Source organism: Hipposideros armiger, unplaced genomic scaffold, assembly GCF_001890085.2.
Source record: "Hipposideros armiger isolate ML-2016 unplaced genomic scaffold, ASM189008v1 scaffold_268, whole genome shotgun sequence".
In the NCBI taxonomy this organism is placed as follows: Eukaryota; Metazoa; Chordata; class Mammalia; order Chiroptera; family Hipposideridae; genus Hipposideros; species Hipposideros armiger.
In genome coordinates, this window is record NW_017731618.1 from 2151552 (window position 1) to 2174034 (window position 22483).

The window sequence follows — 22483 nt, forward strand, 5'->3', positions numbered from 1 at the left end:
ATAATTATTGACAGCTTCTTCTCTTAATTACTTTCTACCTGTTAATCACCAAGCCCAGTAATCAATTTTAAATATTTGTTGAATCTTCCCACCTCTCTCCATCTCTATCCAACTTCCTGGCTTCCCAATCCCTTGCTTGTTCACTTTCAGTAGTTTCAGCCACCCACTTTGATTCATTATATGATTTATATTACCAGTAACTGTGCCACCTGCAGAATCTTTAGTTCAAGATCCCTAGCAGCTCTTCTTCTAGTTCACTTACTACAGCATCTCTATTTCAACAATATTTGTTGCTCTCGGGCACTTCAGGCCATTGACCCTACCATGTTTTCATTGTACTTTGGCCTCCTTTATGTGCCAGCTTCCCTCATTACTCAACATAGTTTGTATGACCCTTTGCTATTATCACATCCTTTTAATATATTTCCTGAACTCACTGGTCTCTACCTCTTTGCTTAAGTACTCACCAAGCAAAAGTTTGATCTTGGGTAAAACCGCATCCAAGTACCCTTGCCTACATCTAAACAAAAACAACATGGCTGAATAAAGCCCAACAATGTTAACTGGATCATTCTAATTCATAACTACGAATCTCAAGTGGACCCGTAGCACTTCCTAGTAATACTACTGTACTTCTAGAATGAGGTCCTTCTCTCTTTAGTGGACTATTAAATCTTCTCTTTCTTCAAAATTCCATTATTGCCTCCCCTACTCTATACTAAGATGATGTCCTCACTTCATATTTCACTGATAAAGAGGGTAAATTATTAATTGCATCATGTCCTCACCATCAAATCCACTTTCTACCTGCATACTCTGAATTCCTTCCAGTTTCAGTGGATACACAACCCCTGCTCCCTTCAACGGACAACGTCTCCACCTGCGGACTGAATTCCACCCCTTCTGATAACCAAAGAAAATTTTTGCCTGAAGTTGTTCGTTATTTCCTGAACTAGACATTTTCTCTACTTTCGAATCATTGCCATCAAGTTACAGATGTGTTGTAATACTTCCCAACTCAAGCAAAAGAAACAAACAAAAAAGAAAAGCAATTTCCCTTGATTCCATGTTCTCTGATATTTGCAGTGAGTGCCTTGAAAGCTTTCTCTGTATAAAATGTTGCCATTTCTGTCTTCTCTCATCCTCTTTAACCTATTTCAGTTCTTAACCCAGATTACCCCCACCACTCAGTGGAAGCTGCTCTATAACCCATAACCTCCATTTTGTTCTAGAAGATGGTCAGACATACCTCTTCCTTATTAGCGCTAGCCTCAGTCTCACTCCCTTCTACCCAATACTTTCTTCACTTGGCTTCCAGGATACAATTTTTTCCTGGTTTTCCTCTACCCTAAATCCCTGTGTCTCAATCTTCTTTGCCACATTATATCCTTCTGCTTTCTGCCCTTTTAATGGTGGAGCAGCCTACGGCTCATTCTTCAGCTGTCCTTTCTATCTGCACTGTCTGCCTGTGGAATCTCATCCAATGCTACGGATTTAAATAGCACCGATGATTGATAACCCTCTCTTGATTTCCAGAGTGTCATAATGATCTGCCCATGCAACATCTTCACTCGGGTATCAAATAAACATATGAAATAAACATTTCAAGCTTACAATAGCCCCAACAGAGTTTTTTTACTTCCCCCATAAAATCTGTTGCACGTCCCTGAGTCTTCTTCATCTCAGTTTATGACATCACCTTTCACTCAGTTACTCTGATCAAAAACCTAAGTGTCATCTGTTATATTTTTATTTTCCTTACCACCCTCATGCAATTCAACTGATCTACAATTTTTCTCATAGCACGTAATCATGAAAATATATAATTATAAAACAGTATTGAGTATTTCTCTCTACTATACTATAACTTCTATGATACTAAGGATTATGTTAACATCTTCTTTCCAGTCTCTCCTCTGTGTCTTCGCACAATGCCTGCCGAGTAGTAAATACAAGGAATATTTACTGGCTGATTATTGTTAGGTAGTATATATGGGAGACTGGGTGTTTTTATTTATCCTTTCACACACACACACACAGACACAAAAACTATACATGGTATGTTTGATTGTATCAATGAAGGGAAGAATTTTTCTTAGCAGAAATAACATTTCACCTTATCAAATAGAATCAAGGGATACATAATCCAAGATTCATACTTTACCACCTGAACCCATTATTAATCTCAACCAACTTCACTCCATCCACAAATCCTATAGTAAGCACTACTGAGGAAAATCATTAATCAATTAGTATTAGGTCTAGTATTAGTATAAATCTCTGTCAATTTTATAAATAACTGCTACTTCAGAAAAGGTAAATAAAAAAATAACCATAAGTTTATTCACAGAAGTTTTAGATAAGTCACTGATGTATTACGAATATATATATATATATAGATAAATAGATAGATATAGATATAGATACAGATATATAGATATAGATATTGATACCATTATAAAGGAGTATATGCTTAGTTCATGGAAAGTATTGTTCTAATCCAACCAAGCAACGCCAGATGTATATTTGACTAAAATATGCTGTGTGAGGACAAGCATTGTAAAATCCTCTACATTGGAGGAAGGTTTAATAGATAGAAGTCAGGATTTTAGGACTAAGGGGTAGGCAACTTGTGAAACTGTTTAAGTAGGCTATAAAATAATCAATCACCCTCATTATAGGAATAGCTCTTAACTGTTCTTCCACTTGGGAATGAACCTGGTGAAAGGAAGAAATGTGGACTTAGAATCAGACAGACTTGAGATCAAATCTTTGCTCTACCACATACTAGCTAAGTGATTTTTTGATAAATTGCTTAATTACTCTGAACCTACTTGCCCATTTGTAAAAATGGTATTGGTGATAACTATTTTTATATACTTATCATGAAAGCTAAATATGATAATGTAGCACACCTGAATGATACATATTAGGGTTTTTAAAAGAATGGTGAAAACAAGCCCCCAATTAAAACTGAGAAGATTTTGGAAAAATAAAACAACACTATTCTCGGAAAGAAGAGGTGTTTCAGTCCTTCATTTCTTCATGCATAAAACAATTTAGCTATCCATGCTGGGATTTTCACTTGGGATTTGAACTGTAGAATTTGGGATCCAGAGTTTCAAGAAAAAGAAAAAAAAAGGTAGCATTGGAAGTATCTATTGCTTTGTGCATTTTTTAAAAAAAGAAAAAAATGTTTTATGAAAACAGGTTTTTATTATTGTTGCTTTATTTTTTCTCTACTAAAAGTAAGTATAATTATTCTATAAATGACTCAAGCATATGGAATACTGGGAAGAGGAACAGAATGCCACTAGCCAATATCATCCCCCAAAATTTAATAACAATTTAAAAAAATGTAATGGCTACAAGCATTCAGAGATTATTAGAGGGTTATTTCCCTTTCCTTATTATTCATTCTTTAGTATTGAGTTACTGTGAAATTGCAGTGAAATTATATCACTTTGGATTTGAAGGTAGATGGTAACAGAGAATGAAATCCCAGTGAGGAATTCTGTTGGTAAATCAAAGTGCTTTCTGTTAATTAGCTCCTGACTACATACATAGTATGGAAAAATAATTGTATGTTTATGAAAGATAGATTGGTTAGGAAATGTGCTGATGTGATAAGAAAAAAGCATGAAGAGAACAATTTGAGTTAATATCTACACATCATTTTATGTAACCACATCACAGAAGGGGGTCATAGTTAATTAGATTCCTTTAAACAGGAAATATAAAAAAAGAAAAGATACTTTAGGTCCAATACAGTATGCCTAAGTTATATGGGGGATAATTTAGTCTCTTTCCTGATTATTTATATATATATCAGGAATAAAAATAGAAACTTTGACCTATACTTAAGAAATCTTGCTGCTTAAGTGTGGTTCATTAGTAACATATAAAAAATTGAAACAATATTTTCATAAAACTATTGGCTATAAAACACAATTTTAAGGGTCTATACACATAATTCCAAATCTTTGAGTAATTTTTAATTTAAAGACTAGACAATACTAGAAATCCTAAATGCAGAATCAAAATAGGACATTTTAGTCTTCTTTTGTGGAAATTTATAAGATCTGTGTGCACATATAAATACAGGTATATGCAATGGGTAAAGGCAAACATGTTTTCCCTTGAATCTGTCTGACTCATCTCATCTGTAACCTATGGAAGATGACAAAATAAATGCCCTCTGGGAACATGGAAAAGCATTTCTTCTACCTTGTGTGTAAAATAATTACTGAAATATCATTCATAAAAAAGGCCTATTACCTCTCCGTCCAGATACCACATTCTAGAGTCACACTCTCTGATCACCAAAGTGGGAAGACAAGAAAAAAGTATTATAATTTCTGTTTACACTAGTTTTTTATTTCATTCTTTTAAATATCTATCATATATTCTATTTCTATAATTGTACAGATGGGTGTGACAAAAAGGTTGTCTTTGATAATAGTCAAAGTTTCATGATGACCACTCTACAGTAGTGCTGTCCAAAAGATACATATTGCATGCAAGTATATTATTTAAAACATTCTGGTAGATATACTTTAAAAAGATGAAATTCATTCAAATAAATTTTTTTAACCCCAAATACCTGAAATTATTAGCATTTCCATGTGTAATTCATAAAAGAAAAGTTTGACATATTTTGCATTCTCTTTTTCATACTATGTCTTCAAAATCCAATGTACCCTTTATAGTTACAGCGCATCTCAATCTGTTTTTGCGACATTTAAAGTGTTCAACGACCACATGTGGCTAGTGGTAACCATATTGGACAGAGCAGGTACAGAGCACTCTTGGGGAAGACTCACTAATCTAATCAATAAATGGAAAGACCATAAAATGGGTGTTACATGGGGGCAGTTTGAGCCTAATTACATCTGTGAGTTACTGCTCACAAATGGAGTATTGAACACTTGAAACCAATATGCATATTGAAATCTTACCTTATAGTACATAAATGTACGAAGGAACACTGAATTTATTTCTAAAACTGTATTGCTTGCTTCTGGTTCTTTTTGAGGTAAGCAGGAAACAAGTTATATGATGATAGTAAGATAAATTTCTCTCATATTTAAAAGTGTTCTTACATGGCAAAGTTGCATAAGAAACAGAAAATAATTAAGTTCCTTTCAGGACAATAAAAAAATTAATAAGGCACCATTGGAAATGTGATATGCTTAAGTCATGGTAGGTGTGGTAGGTAGATTTCAAAGATGGCCCCTAGGGTTCTAGCTTCTGGATAGTTACATTGCTGTATGCACCGAGCAAGATAACATAGTACCGATGGGAAAACCTAAACACCAGTTCTTATTTCTTTCCCAGAATAGAGTTGCTTTTTCTAAGATCTCATCAGATTTAGCTAGAAGCTCATTTCACCATTCATATACAGAGGGTGCCAAAAAATGCATACACATGACCTGTATTCATCTTGTGTTATCAGCATATATTGAGTATTACAATTTTCATACAGTTTTTTTCTTTCTAAAATGTGTATACATTTTTTGGCACCCTCTGTATATGAATATATCAGGTGTATATCAGGTGCACTACATTATCACAACTAATATTCACGATGATCATATAAATTCCTGTCACCATTACCATCTTACAAATGAGGAAACAGGTTCAGGGTAAATAAGCAATTTACAAAAAAATCACTTTGTACGTGGCAGAGCAAAGATCTGAGCTCAGGTATGTGTGATTGATTCTAAGTCCACACTTCTTTCTTTCTACCTGGCTGGCTCCCAAGTGGAAGAACAGTTAAGAACTATTCCCATGATGCTTATACTTAAGTCACCATGGTAGATGTGTTGGGAAGAATTTGAAGATGGCCCCCAGGATTCTAGCCCCTGGTGCATACACACATCTCCACTTGATCGTGCACTAATTTAGGTGATGCTGTGAAACGATTTTAAAGATGTAATTAAGGTCCCAAATCACTTGGCTTTACGATATGAGGACAATTGGGTGAGCACGATCTAGTCATACAAGCCTTTAAATTTTCCTCTTCAAATAAAAACTAAGAGATTCAAAGAATGAGAAGGATTGGATCTACTGTTGCTGTCTTTCAAGAAGGAACAGGCTACCTGGCAGGAAATGAACATGGCAAAGAATAAGCGATAAAATGAGAGTCACAGCCCTGCAACCTCAAGGTCCTGGGTCTGCCAACAACCTGAAACCTTGTAAGAGGATGTGGACTCTAAGTTCCAAATGCAAACACAGCCCAGGCAGAACCTTGATTTCATCCTGGTAAGATTCTTTGCAGAGAGCCTAGCTCGGCCATGCCTGTACCTTTACCTAAAGAACAGTGTTTTGTTTTGTTTTATTCTTCTAATCTGCTAAATTTATGGTAGTTTACTGTACTGTAATAGTAAACTTACACAGCAACTAGGCAATTCCTGCACTTTACCTAATCACAGAGTTTGTTGTTTTAGTTTTTGTTAATCCTTACCATTTTAGTTATCAAACATATAATCACATCTATGATATTTTGAACTTGAAAATGGGTTTTTGGAGACAAACTATGATAGCTTTGATACTACTTCACTAATATCTTCAAACTGAAAAAGTTTAATTCATTCACAATTTTAAATTATTCTGCCCTTTTTCTATAAAACATTGAAATCATTCCACACACAAAATAAGCATGCTTTTAAGGATTGAACACTAAGAGTAGGTATAATATCAAAGATATATGCTATATGTGGTAACCCTCATCATTTACTAATATATTAATTTCAAGTCATCCAATCAAGGGTATTTGGTTGCTGACTGGTGAGATTATTTTAGGATTCTCAATAATTTACTGATGACTTTTGTGTTATATTTTAGTAGATGGCCAGGTCAGATTCCATATTTTCAACGTATTTAATTCTTAGTCCTTTGGGAAACACAAGGCAATTTTTCTTTATTAGGGATCATCTTGTTCATTTTTTCATAGCTTCTACTTTTTCACATCCTTTGTGCGTTGTCAAAACATCTCTATATGTACCATCTACAAAAATGTTTACAAAAGGTTCATATTTTTTAATTGGTTGCAATTTAGATGGCTCTCAGCTGGAAATATATTTGTCAGCAATAAAATTTTTATGAAGTAGAATTTAATATTTCTAATCTACTAAACTCCTAATTAAAAATATTGAGTAATACCGATGATATACATATATGTCTAAATTGTACTTTATAAGAAAATAACACTAGTAGTTAAATCCTGCAATAGCATGTGAAAAATACTTTTAAAACTGTAAATATCTGTGTAAAGAAAAGAGCCAATATCTTTCACTTTTTTGCTTTCATTTTTACTAAAGACATTGAATAGTCAGTAATGAATTTCAATGAAGCCTAAGGTATTTCAATGTGATAGACTATAAGCAGTCCTGACTTCTTTCCAATTCAGAAATTAATAATTAGAAAACACCATAATTTTTATACCAGAGAGATGTGAATGAGAAAAAATGAAAAAGTATTCATAACTATTCAGTCAACCCACTGAATATTTGCTCTGACCCTTTAATATAATCAACATCTTCCCAGTTCAATAATGCTATCTTTAGATTTTTTATTGCCGTTCTAAAGTCAATGCTTTTAAAAATCTCTTTGACTTTCAACTACAAGTATGACTTTTGGTTACATTTTTATAGGCAGTGGGGTTTCAGTATAATATTAATATTTCTGGGGTAGGTATAAGTTTTGATAACAATGTGTGGGTATTTTGATATAATTATAAAGGCCATTTATACAACCTTGTACCACTAAATACTTTTTGTTTAAAGTAACCACTTGACCTGTATGAACAGAAATTAACAACAGAGCTGAGATGTTTTGGTCTTGCTTTATAATTCTTTGAATATTTTTGTATTTTATGAGTATTGGGAAGTGTGGGATGCAAAATAGCTAAATAAAAAAGAAACTCACATACTCTCCTTCACCTCTTCAAACTCTAATTCAAAAGTAAGTTTAATATATAGAAGATGATGGACTGAGGTTAGACTTACAATAAAATGCCTGCATACTTTTATTTATTGGACTTCGGGATCATAACACAACTGCCACTCATCTTAGGTAACAATCTATGGGAAATTTTAACCATTTGATTTTGACATAAGTTATGAACTAAGTTCCTTATGGACAAAACAAACAAAGGAAAAAAAGATTGTGGCATTTGTGAAGGTGGTGCCAGGACTATACATCATCTCTGTCGTTTATCACACATGCATCACACTCCTAAAGGATAAGCTGTTAAGTAACCTCTTAGGTAATAACCAGTATACGAAAAAAACATGACAAAGACATTAAAATGAGACAGGGGTATGAAACGTTTCAAATATCTGCCCATATGAGATTTAGAGAGTTAAACTGAATCCATTACCTATTTCCTATTGTGAAGCATCAGGGATAATTGAATTGGAGTACATAGCCAGATAAAAATGCTTGACCATATACCTAGCAGATTTCATAATTTTTGTCACAAATTCAAAAAATATATATTAGTGTATATTTTGGATTACTAACAAAAATAAATCTTTTTCTAATAGAGACTTTGTTGGGATCAAGAAATTTAGACCCTGATGAAATGAGACTAAGATTATAAAAAAAAAACTTTATAAATACAGAGGGTGCTAAAAGAATGTATACATACACATTTTAAGAAAGGAAAACTGTATTAATTGTAATACTTAATATATACTGATAACAAAGGATGAATACAAGTCACATTTGACTTCTGCAATTACAAGAGGTGATCCAAGTGGTTACCATCAGCATCCAGACATTTCTGATTACAGTGAACTACTGCTTGAGCAACGCTGACCAAAGTGGCCACTTGTATAAATTTTTTTTGGCACCCCTGTATATAAGATATATATTTGACAAGGAAACTAAAATAGAATAGACTCTAATACTTTGTTCTATCTGAATCTACATGACAATGGCATATGTGCAAGCTAACATAAATAGCATACAGAAAATAATTTAAAAATCTTGCAGAACATATTTGTTCATAAGACCCTCATGAATAAGTAAGAACATTTAAGACATTTGATTCAGATAAGGAAAGCATGGACAAGTTTCAAAATATCAAGTACTGTTTTCATTATAAGTAGTATATTCTAGGAGGCTACAGATAAACAAAAATAAAAAAAAATAAAGAATTCTATTCTATCCTAACCAATCTTCTTGGAAGAAATTCCAGGCGCAGCCTGTAAGGTAAATGGAGTGTGGAAAACCAATTCATAAATTGCAGGCTTGGGAAAGAATAACACTGCTTAGAAAATGAAAGTCGATCAAGATTGGAAACATTTCACCTGTTTTCATTTAAATCTTCAGTCTTATTTCCTGCTGGTTTAAGAAACAGAATACGGAATAATGGGGCAGTAGGGAGTATGAACTCTAAATATTTCAAAATGGTCACATTGATAAGCTCAATGTAATTTTCTGTAGCTAAAAAATAAAAACCAGGCATGTGGATAACCTCCTAGTTAAAACATGGTTTATGAAACTTAAAACAATTATTTCTAACCTATTTTTTCCTTCTAATATGTAAGATCCACTTTACTCAATTAAGACAAATGCTTAAAAAAACTATCATGAAATTTAAAAAATGATAAATGACCTGAAATAATACTCGATTAGTCCCTTGCTTTCAATTAAATGTATATCCATCCCATTTTAAAGAAGTAAACATTTACTGCAATGTTAATGACCTGAAAAAGGAAATACTTGTTACTTGCACTTTTCATTCAATCTGTGTCAAAATTCTCCATACTTATAAACACTTTCCCAAAGTGTTCAAGTGAAATCTTTCATGTAAATTCCAAATTGCCTTATCAATAGCCTCTGACAAGCCAATTAATTCTGAGAAGCCAATACAATCAAAGAATAGTCACATTGCTTCAAATTTAAGTGTGAAACAGGTATTAATTAAATATATTCAGTTTTCTAAAAGGAACAACCAACTACTTACTACCAATTCTTTGAAGTCATTAAATTTAAAAGTATCACAGAAAATTTAAATGCTTAAAACTTGAGCAACTTTGATATGTCAATTCTATAGTAACTGAACTATTGGATTAATTCCATACTGATATATAAAATACTAATAGAAAATACCCTCATGAGGTTATCCAAAAGCTTCTTTTGCCAATATTTCAGCTAGAGACTTACTACCACCACCAGAGTACTTATACTAGCTAATGGCTCTAGTGCATTATCTAATTTAATTCTGACACTGATCTTACGACATATAAGAATCCCATTTAAAAAAATTACTGTTCTCATCTCATTTTACAAGTAATAAACATGATAGAGTCACTACTTGAAACCAGGCTTTCACATTCAAGACCCTCTGTTCTTTGCCTATGCAAAGGTGTACAGGTGATTTTTTATAGGATCGATGGGTTGAACTGTACTATTTATACACTGTTACTGGATATGGTTACTTATTTATGACAAAGCTAATCTGAATTCAGTGCATTAATCTGAGACTATAGCTAATAGCCTGGGGACCTGGGCAAGTAATAGGATTAGGAATTCCCAAATCACTTTTGTTTAAATGTTGGAAATACTAAATCTATAATAAGATGGTGTGAACAAAAAAGGAGGTCTGTAACAAGTCTGACCAAAAGTAACCTCACAGGGTGACCTAATAATAAATTCCTAACTGGGCAGGTCATGGTGCATAGTTATGCCGCAGGCATGTAAAAGGTTCATTTTTACCTTAAGCAACCTCCTTCTATTCTTGTCATTTAGGTTAGTGCAGCTTTGAAAGGCCAGAGTAAACCTCTTTTTCAGACCCCTCAGAGGCTTAAACACCCTCAAGAGAACACACAGTCTTGTTAACTACCCTGTAGTTGCTTTTTCCCTCCTTCATGTCATCTTCCTTATGTTCCCTCCTTAATCCCAAATGGAGAAAAGAAACTGCAAAACTGTCATTTTCCAGAGCATTTGAGGTCCTGCTTCCTGGTATGTTGTCAATTTGGCTCAAACAAACTCATAAAAATTCTGTACAGGTTTGTATGTTTCATATGTCTACAATACACTATAATTTTTAAGTTGTATAATCTCAGTTATGGCGCTGAAAATCACAATTGATCTATCACTATGGTTTTAACCTTTTCTCTATCTTTATATGCCTCTGCTTGTGACCTGCTGCCATGATACTAGTGCCCTCATTGTGACAATGAAGTCAAAGTCAAGAAAAAAAATGCCCTCGCTTCCTTCAAAGGCCCATCAAAAGAGGTAGAGGTACACATCATAGCTCTCTAGATGATGTTAAGAGACTTCCTTCCTCCCCCTGAGAGGTATTTTTCCCCATCCCCAATGTTTAAAATCCTTGATATATAGAGAGAAATAGATAATAACATATTGAGTGATTTACCTGAGCCAGATACTCTTCATGGACTCATTCAACCTTCACAACCAATTTATGAATTATAGTAATATTCCTATTTTATACATAAAAAAGTGAGTGAGGCTCAAATAATTCAAGGAACTTAGCCAAGGTTATACATCTAAAAAATAGCAGAGCCTAGTTTTGAATTCAGAAAATCTGATTCCAAAGACAGCACACTTAACCATTACACTATATTGCCTCTCAGTAGTCGGCTGGAATAATTATTTTAAAAAATCATTGAAACAAATGTAAAAATACCTTTCAAAGTGACAGTACATTGACTCATTAAAATCTCAAAGAGGAAGAATTATTTCATGAATATAGGAACAATCTAAAATGTACCTTGTCTTATAAAACTTCACTTTGGGGCTGGGAAGTTTTTTCTCTCTCTCTTTCTCTTCTCTCTCTGTCTCTTCCTCTCATTAATTTTTTTTCATAGTTTTGCCCTCGCTCTAAATGACTACTAACTACTCTTGATTTTGCCCAAATGCCAAAGTGCCACTGTTAAATACCATTTAACTCTACCACATTCTTTCTTTTAGAATCTAATTTATCTATTTACTTCATTAAAAATAACATTATAATAAGATATCACTTATTAGATTGTTTTAGAAACATTTAGGTAAAATGCCATATAAACCTAAAAAGTATGACTAAATTAAATGACATAGATGAATCTCATAAATACAATATTAGGCAAAAGAAGCCAGATTCAAAGAGTACATACAATTATTCAATTTATATAATTTACGTAAAGTGCAAAGATAGGCAAACCGACCTATGGTGCTGGAATTCAGAACAACAGTTACACTTGAAATGGGCACAAGGAGGTGCTGGTTCTGGTACTATTCTGTCTCTTCTTGATCTGACATGGTTACGAAATGTTTTCTTTGGAGAAACGCACTGAGCTTTACAGTTATGTTTTATGTACTGTGACAATATATATGCTATATTTCAATACAATGGTTTACATTAAAAGGCAATACTTCATCCAAAACTCTCATTTTGCTAGTTATAATTTAGCACTACTTTCTCTCTTCCAACAATTACAATTAATTTGTTTCATAAAGAAAGCTAATAAAATGTCTACGGAACACTGTAAAGTTACCATTTTCTTAAATATGAGTTTTAAAAGTCAAATTTACTGGAGTATAACTTATAGATAGTAAAATTCATCCTTTTAAATCTGATGAACTACACTTTTTCACAAGCACACGCATTTGTGTAACCATCACCACTGTCAAGATACAGAATAGTTCTATTATTCCCATACATTTTCCAGGCCTTTTTGTAGTCAACCTCATCCCTCAGCCCCAGCCCTTGGCAACACTGATCAGGTTTCTCTAGCTGTTGTTTTGCCTTTGCAGATGCCATATAAATGGAATCATACAGTATGCATTCATTTAAGTGTAGCTTCTTTAATTTAGCATGATGTATGAGATCCATCTGTGTTTTGTGTGTCAGCAGTTTCTTCCCATCTATTGCTGAGTAGTATTACAATGTGTGGATATACCACAGTTGAACATTAGAGTAATTTCCAGTTTTGTGGTGATTTTGAATAAAGCCACTACAAACATTCACGCATAGGTGTTTGTATGAACATGAGTGATATATTCTGCTTTTCAATTCCAACTTGTGTGTTTACTGGCACAAAATATGTTCTATGTTGCCTTTAATCTATAGTAATTCTGATACTTAGAGCATATACCAACCAGTTCAGAATAATATAAAATCAGAAACTGAATCAAATTAAATAACAAATGTCTTATGAAAATGCAACAAATTTTACAAATTCCTCTCTTAAAAATATTTCTTTTCACAATCATGTACTGAATTAAAAAAGGAAAATGTTCTATTGAAGTTCTAGATTAGTAATTCAAAATTCATTAATTTTCTTTAAATTGTACAAAATTAAAAATAATGTTATTACTAATTTGGATTCTAAAGTCATAATCAGAGGTAGGAAATGTGTCATGAAAAGTGTTATATGCCTCTTCATAACTCCCCAATTTAACATATTATAAATTTCACCCAATTGGTTAGTACTTTTCATCCATGGTAATTGGGAAAGGATTTGAGTGACAAAATGGAAACATGGTAGATGTTACCTAGCATGTTGTGGTAAAGTGGAATGGCCCGTCCAAGGGTAGTAAATGCAGTCATGACTAGTGGGACCGCTACACCTGCAGGCAATTACAGAACAGAAAACATCACTCTCCATTCACAGTGACATGCACACACATGCACCAGTGCTCACACATGGAGCCTTGAGGGAGCGCATGGGGGGCAAGCACACCAAGTACCTATCCATCAGGCCGATGCAGTCTTCAATACTTGAGCCTATGCACCTGCAGAATATCCAAATGTAAAAAATACAAGGAAACAAATTAGTCATTTAAAAAAAATCAATCTGATAAATACCAACTGTGTCAAATTATTAATTGTAGTTATTAGACAATTTTGAAACACCATGAACTTAAAGCCAGTGAGGAGATTATTGTTGGATGGATACACAAGATAAATTGCAAATACCGCCCAAGTGAAGGCAAAGAAGCATATTCATAGGAAAGGAAATCTTACTCAATTTCTATGGATAACTTACAAACACATATAGGTCATTTCTAATACTTTCAATTCATTTGCATCATTCGTGATCATATGTCTTGATAAATAACGTGATACTTCAATGGCTATAATGGGTTTTCTGTACATGGTTTCTTCTAAAAGCTCTTAAGCTTAAGTAAAAAACAAAATCAATAAAAAAGGAAACATGCACTATTGATTATAATATAATAATCTGATGCTTAATACTCACTAAAGATTGATTGTGGCAGAAAGTGAGTTAACATGTTTTAATGCTATTCTCATGGATACTTTACATAATACAATTATTCAATTCCGTGGTTGTGACTGTCTGTAGAAAATACTTATCTTTAAACATGAATTCATTTAAAAAGCAAATTAACTGGTTTCACCATACTGCAGTTTATCTTGACACTGCTTTTTAAAAGAGCAGTGCCATAACTGGAAAACAAAGACAGGTTTTTAAACTGCCATGATATTTAACTCAAACAATAACAAATAAATCTTCTCCAACAAAATGAATAAATGGAGACCCAGATAACAAAAAAAAAAATTCCACTGAGATTAACATTTAAGTGAAATTACATAAACAACAAAATTCTGATGTACAGTCCCTGGAATTTCATTTTGAAGTATTATAGCAATAATATTTCCTCCACCTTTCAGTGTACTTGAATTGTTTTTCTTTCTCTTTTCTCCCATCAAAGACATATAGCTCCAATGTGTTATCAAGATTCCTCCTACAGCTATGATTTATAGAACTGTCTAATTCTGCTGGTAATAAAAATGATTTTTTTCCAAACTCTAATTTCTAAAATGGAAAAGAAGTTGAAGCTGAAATCACTATATAATGAAGAAAAAAGTGTCCTGTATAAGGCCAGAGCGTCCATTGTATCTTTAGATACCTAAACATTGGTGAACAAATATACCTATGCATAATAATAAAAAGGTCATTATTTCCCTGCTTCAAAAGTATCTGTTATAGGGCCGGCCGAGTGGCTCAGTTGGTTAAGAGCTCACTCAAGAGTTTGAGCTCTGAGAACAGCGGTTCGATGCCTGGTCCAAGCTGAGCTGCCGCTAAGCTGCCAATAGGTAGCAGGATGGCTCAGCTAAAAAAAATAAAACATTGATACTAGATGGAAAATTAATGTGGTTTTGTTTTGAGGATTGGTTTTGAGAGGACCAGAAAATTTTAATGTACAGATATATGGGAAATGCAGTGGATAAAAAGTCTTTTAAAAAATAAGCAAATAACTAGGGCACATAGTTTTGTATTGATATCATAATACATTGTCAAAACAATGTCTAAAAATGGAAAATTAACTACTAAAAAAGTTTCCAAATTGTCTTATATGGTTTTCCTCTTATTCTGTTCTGAATAAAATTATTTTTCTAGGTTCTATTATATATTCCTCAAACTGCTGTTTATTATTTTAATATAGTATTGCCATTTTGTAAAATTAATAGTCTATTTTCAAGTGAAAATCTGAAAGCTATGGGTACTTTGTAATCTAAGTTTTAGAATAACCTTTGAAAGATAAAAAACATTTGAAAATGAAATTAAACTTGAGAAGAAAGTTTGAACAATGAAAGATCTTCATTTATTAATTATAATGATGATGATAATAATAATAATAATGAAAACTGTGTTGCATGCCTACTAAGTATTCCTACTATTTCAGGAACTGGAGGGAGAAAGAAGTTCAATTAGACATTTCCTATCCTTAATGAGCTCACAATTTAATGAAGGAGAAGATGAGGCAATAAGGACAGAGACAAGAAGCTAGAGCATGAAACAGAATCTAGAATTTGAAGACTATTTGCTTAGGAACAAATGTAATGGAAAACCACCAGAGGGTTTTAAAGTAGTGAAATTGCTGGCTTTGTGTTTTAATAGATCTTTGCCGTGTTGGGGCTGGTCATCTGGGAGCCAGGTAGATTTCTTTAATACACAGACTGTTTTAGTCTATGCAAGAAGCGACAGACTAAACTAAAAAATAAAAAATAAAAAAAATAAGGTACTTAGGATAGAGGAAAGGGACAGATTGAAGAAATAAGTATAAGGTCTGAAGAGAGAGAGAGAGAGAGTGAGAGAAGTTGATGGCTGATTTGATGATGAAGATTTGATTTGAGGATCAGAAGAGTTAAGAATTACTCATATTTCTAACTTTGAGACTAGTGGAACCATCAGTAAGAGAATTCAACAGGGGGAACAATTTTCCTTGTGTGTATGTTGGAGAAGAAGGGGGTTGATAATTTTAGTTTTGTGCATCTTGAGTTTAGGGCGGTTGTCCTACAATCCAGTAAGAAATGCTCCTCATTAGCTAGAGAGATGAGTCTGTGGTGGGAGAGAGCTACTAGTATAATAATCAGTTTTGAAATCGCATAGAGGAAAAAGCTGAAATCATGTAAGTGGATAAAATGACTGAAGAAAAATGTAAAAAGTGAGAAAAGCAGTAACTGAGACTGAAACACAAGGAAGTCTAATAACTAAGCAATAAATGACCATAAGATGAGCTCATGTATCAGAAGCGTGGGGAAACATAATTAAATATAATCATTTAATTACAGTATCACTTAAAGCCCAATCAGAAAACTTCAGGAAATGGGGTGATCATCAGTGTCAAATACAAAGAAAGGACTAGTAAAATAAAAACCACTGAGAGTATTTTTGCTGTCATAGTCAAAGTTACGAAAATTGAGGTTGTTGTAAATTGAGAAAAAAATTAAAGATAATAGAGGCAAGGGAGGAAAAAAGGGAGATACTGAGGGGGCAGATGTGTGGTCAAGAAAGTTTGCTAAGAGGATTGTGCAGGGCATTTGAGATTTAAAATTATAAGCTGAGGATAAAAGGAAAAATGGAATACAAAGAAGAAGGAGGGTCTGACTGAAGTGGTACCATCATTTCTAAATACAAGCCAATGTGTAATTAAAGATGTACATTCTAGTCTAACTCTTTGTATTCATTTATATAAGCAACTAGTTAACATGTAATTTATATTGATCCAGCAAGATCACAGAATAATGGAAATATTACACTTTTAAAGAGTCAAAATCCCAAAAAAGAGACTGAATAAGGATATAAAATAGCACAACTGAAAACAAAATTTGCATTCTACAATAGAAAATTTACAGATTATAAAGAGAAACTATAATATGTCCATATAACATATTACAAAATATCTAGAATTTCAAATAGTGAGCTGTTTATCATTTGCCAGTATTTACTGAATTATGAGCACCTTGATGGACGTATATAACTAACATAGTTGAGATATATTGACAAAAATCTCCAAATTTTGAAATAAAAATGGAGAAATATTTAAAAATGTCAATTAAACACTACAGACAATAATTCCACAAGCAACCCTTCTTTCCTTCTCTCCATCAATGGTAATTCTTTCATTATGTAAATTTAAAAATATAAAAAGGATTGATAAGAAAGATTAAGGCAAAGAGGAAATTTAATAATATGAAATCACAATTCTAATACTAACAAGAACATTTCATAAAGTTTTTTAAAGATGACTTATGAAAAATAAATATCCTAGTCCATGTCTAAAAACTAAAATTCAGTTGACATTTATCATGGACTCAAGTGGTATTAATGAGAAAACTGTAATCCTTGCTCTTATAAGCATTTAATTACACAGCAAATGTAGCTTACAAGTCACCTTTGAAAATTTCTACCTTGCTGATTTCAAATATGAAAATCATTCCTAAGTTTTAAATTCTTGCTTACCATTTCAAAACGTAGACAAGGATCTCTAACAGAAGGTTATAAATTGTAACAATAAAAATGTACTGAATTCTGACTTTCTAGCGATCATGAGCTGTGTTTTGCCCCATCTGAACTTAGCTATCACTATATCTGATGCAGAGTATATGTTCAACGAGAAAAGTCTGCTAAAATAAAAGTCTTTTAGTCAAGATAAAAAGAGATGTTATTTTTCTTTTCTCTAGGAATGTTAGTGAGACTCTCCTGATAGGTGCTAAATGGATAATTAAATATATATATATATATATATATATATATATATATATATATATATATATATATCTTATTAGAGCCAAATATACTTCATGTACTTTTAGAGTAGTAAAAGTGCTTTTAAGGTATTACACAGGTAATTTTATTTTCAGAGAATCATTAAACAGCATTGACAGTAAGAAGCTTTCTTCTTTAAAAAAAAAAAAAGGGATTTGAGAGACTATTTCCATTAACCTGTCTCTTGAATTACCCAGCTGACATAATATTGGCATATAGAAGAAAAACTGTTTTCCAATTGGAGCTGGCCTGGTGAGCTCACGCTTACTAATAGGTCAGTAATTACAGGTGTTTAGGAATAAAAGCAATCACTTGTCCCATCATCCCCACTGCCCCTGTGATCTGTCTAAGGAGATTCCGTCTCTCCAGGCTCAGCTTGTAAAGAAGGGACTGGCTGCACACAGCACCCGACCACTTCAGTAAAGGGTCTCAGAGCACAGCGCCGTGCGGCAGTGATGTTCAGTGGAGGATTTGGACAACTTGGAATTCCTATGTTCTGTGGTGAGTCTGGGACCACAGAACTTTCATGCAGTGAATGAATCTGGGTGATATGGAGACTGCTAGACAAAGCAGAGCAGCAAGCGAAATAAAAACTAAGGACTAAGGCAGTTATTTTCAGATCCATTTTCCTTGGAAGATGCCAGGGAGGACAATATTCAAATTCTGTCTCACCATCATTCTGTAGCAGTGAATTTAAAAACATCTTTCTATTTACTTGGCGTTCCCAAATGATCTGGTCAGATTTGTTCCCAGTTATACCTGCGCCCTCCCTTTTTCTGGACATCCAACTTTAGTAGCTATGGTAAATGGATCTCTTCATTGTCCCTACTACTCTCCCCTCCCCCCATGATATACATGTTTTCTTTTATTATATAATCATGATTGAAATGGGCTGAAGGGAAGACACACCAGCCACACATCCAGACTCTGAGTCCGTGATCTCACTTTCATTTCCCTAATGGCTCCATTGTAATTAGATTTGCAAAAACAGCGAAAGGCCTCATTTTGAATGGCAACAGCTGTTGACATCAACATTATATTGAATAATTTACTGGTTTAATTTTAGCTGCAAAACAATAAAACCCTCTTGTGGATGATTATTTTAGCAGGCAGCGTTTTCTCTTTCTGTTGCTGACTCTTCTGCTCCAGTGGTGCCCGTTGTTTCTTCATGAAATACTCTTAATCTGCGTGCTCTGAAAAACTCGCAAGGGGAGCAGCAGTTTATTCCTGCTAGCTTCGTTGAAGCACAGTGTCTGTGTGACTCTTTCAGTAACCTCAGCCTAGGTGCTTACGTGTAAAGCCATGAGTTGGCGTCCGCTCTTCCAAGCTGAATTGGAATTGGAATGGCAGAAGACAACTTGACCTTTTGGGGATGTGCCACTTCACATCCTGGAGCTTTTTCAGTGACTCAAGCTGATCTCTTGACCGGCAGGAAATTGTAGCAGCAACTGCAAACTGATGTCCTCTTAGCAGACAATAACGTGGCTTGCTTAACTTCCTCAATCTCCCCTAACATCTAGGCCTTAATCTGGCAGAAAATCTCATTATGGTATCGCATACTTTCCTGCCAGATGTAAAGTACCCAAGATGATTCTCAACAACAAATGTGTGCACATAGGTGTGTAGACACTCACAATGGAGAAGAGATTTTATGAACAGAAGGATAGAGTATGTGAACTGTTCTCAATTCTAACATTATTGACCTTGGAGGAAAGAAAATGAAAAGACCTTACTAAATATATATTTTTGTATTTTTAAGAAATAGTTATTGGGATTTGTTAGCTGAGTGACATATTTCCTTTATAGTTCAGTGTTTTCATCTTTCTGTAATATGTCTGTTATTCAGTTATCAAAGATATATCTCACTTTTATTCATTTTACAAGGCATCCTTTTAAAAAACGGAAAATTGTGTGACCATCTTTGAATTGTCCTACGTGGAACAAAGAAATGCTCAATTATAGGTTAACCTGCTATGAAGTTACACAAAAAGCCCTCGTAATTTTACTAAAACACACACACCATTGGGTTCCCTTTTGTTTTCTGCTGCCACTACTTTTGCCCATGTTTTGTTGAAGGAGTGATCCAAGGCCGTGTTTATCGAAGAGAGAAAACCTTACTTTAAGCTGGTGGTAACAACAAAGAAACAGAAACAGAAAACCTCTGTGAAAGACTTATGAAGCACACATCTCAAATGTGGGAGGACTGTCTTGTCTTTTCTGATAACTTCAATCTGCAGTAAATCTGGAGGAATTTTTTTACACTCCATACAAAGTGTACCTGACACCAGCTTCATGAAGGTGTCAGTATAATAGTTATAGTTAAATGCAAAACGGAAATATTTCAGAGGGTATCAATTTGATTCCTTACACCGTTCTCTTAGAAAGGATTTCTCTTAACACCAACTTATTACATACAAAGATGAATAGAATGTTGCGTGATGACATCATAGATTGTGTAGACTGTGTCAGGGATAAAGGTACATAAACGCCCCTTTTCATTAGTGATGCATACAAGGCTGAGTCCTCGGCCTCAAGGATGCTTACCCTTGTGTGCAGTTCGAATGGCATGGGTGGCACTCCCGGTCCTGATCCGCGTACTTGAAAATGAAACTGTTTGCCCCCTGTAAGCCATCTGGACATTTTTCCACACAGTTTGGGCCATCCTTAAAGTGGGAGCACTTTGTACAGTTGTCAGGTCCCTGAAGTATGAAAAACAAACAAAACAGAGAAAGAAAAATGGGTGCCATTTCCTCTGAAATGTATGCATGTGGCTTAGTTACTGAGACTTCAGTGGGTGGATGGTAATCCTCTAGGGAACTGGAGAACGTTTTCAGTCACACAAATGGGGATGTAGCTATTGTGGCTTTTTGATAAACAAAATTTTCCAAGGACTTTTCCATAACGACATCAGTATTTTTTCTGTCATTTATTCCTAGTGATATTAAAGTGTAATATTTGGTATCAACACATGTTCCCTAGGAACCTGTCATCACAATCACTGGAAATATGAGAGATTTCTTACTAAATAATTAAGGAGGAGAAGGGAATGATAGGAATTTAATAACACTGAATTTCATATAAAATTGAGATGTTAATTCTACTTTGGTTGTGCAATGACTATTTGAACAATAAAATTTTAAAAGTTAATATGGTTGAATTATCAGGAATTAGGCAGCTTAGGCAAATAAAGGTTAATTTCTAGGTACTCTCAAATCAGCTTGTGATAATGCTACAAACCATATCATGCCTGTTTTTAGGGGTTTTACTAAATCTCAAGGCAATACTGAGCACCATATAAAATCACATTCTGATGAGCAAATATTCAAAACTCCATAATAATAAATCAAACATGTATAAAAGAAAATTTAATGCAAAAAATTACCTAAGAATGAAGATAATACAAATATGAGCATGATAAATCTAAATAAAACTCATTTCATATGTTTATGTTGGTAAATATACAATAATGTTCTAATATATAGAATGCTAACAAGCAATAATAATATGTATTAAATATATTAAAATATCTAAATGTCATAACAAAAGTAAAAATTTAAAACTATATTAAACATCTAAGAATTTTACAAAAAAATAATAATTTGAACTTGGTGCAGGGGATAGTAAACATGCAAGAAATAAGTAGGATATCTGTAGATCATTTTGAAAATATTGATCAAAAATGATATTTTTAAAAAGATGCCCAAATTTTCACATATTAGCTCTTTTGAATAATTATATTAACTACTTGAAATTTACTTTTAATTCTCCTTTTTGAATATCATATCATCTTAAGATCCCTCTTCCCTTTGACCACCTCCCTAGAAATTCTTTTCTGGGCCCTTTTCTCCCCCAAATCTGTCGATGTCCACATGAGTGAATTATTATGACAGTTCACATTTAACACAATTTAGATAAATGAGATACAATGAGTATAGAGGGAGATGATTCATTTTATTAGGTTTATAATTACAAACAACATGAACCTAGGAGCCAAGAGCAAGAGAACTTTATACAGAATTATGTATTACGCAAGGAGTGTGGCAATCAGTCCATTCATGGGACTGCATAGCATCTCTCCATAATTTAATCCAAAAGCAGCCAGAAATTTCAAGTTGGTAACATAAGGTATCAGGAAATCAAGAGATTAACATTTTAAAATTTAAATATAGACGTTACTAATGAAGATAGTGGCATAAAAAAGTAAAAGTAATCAGGAAGAGGTTTCTGGGAATCCTGAGACTGTTGAGTTTCAATCAAGCACCTGTCTATTTCATTATTTTCATGTGAGACTTAGAGCTTTAAAAAAAAAATTACCTGTGAAACCTAATCCCTATACAAACTGAAGAGTTAGCTACTGGCAACTTCTTATTTCCTATCAGAAGAGAATACTTTACATGCTTCCAATTTTAACACCTGCTCATGGGTACTTAGGCACGTAATGCCTTCTA

General features: G+C 33.6%; 1 protein-coding gene across 1 annotated transcript in view; it reads right to left on the reverse strand.

The window, feature by feature from the left end:
• ERBB4 (erb-b2 receptor tyrosine kinase 4) overlaps window positions 1-22483 on the reverse strand; it is a 462722-nt gene that overhangs the window by 275146 nt on the left and 165093 nt on the right. Inside the window, exons 15-17 of the mRNA XM_019656860.1 lie at window positions 20580-20734; window positions 13708-13752; window positions 13513-13587 (exon numbers count right to left, since the gene is read on the reverse strand). Coding sequence (XP_019512405.1) covers window positions 13513-13587; window positions 13708-13752; window positions 20580-20734 — 275 coding nt within the window. The remainder of the gene's footprint in view (window positions 1-13512; window positions 13588-13707; window positions 13753-20579; window positions 20735-22483) is intronic.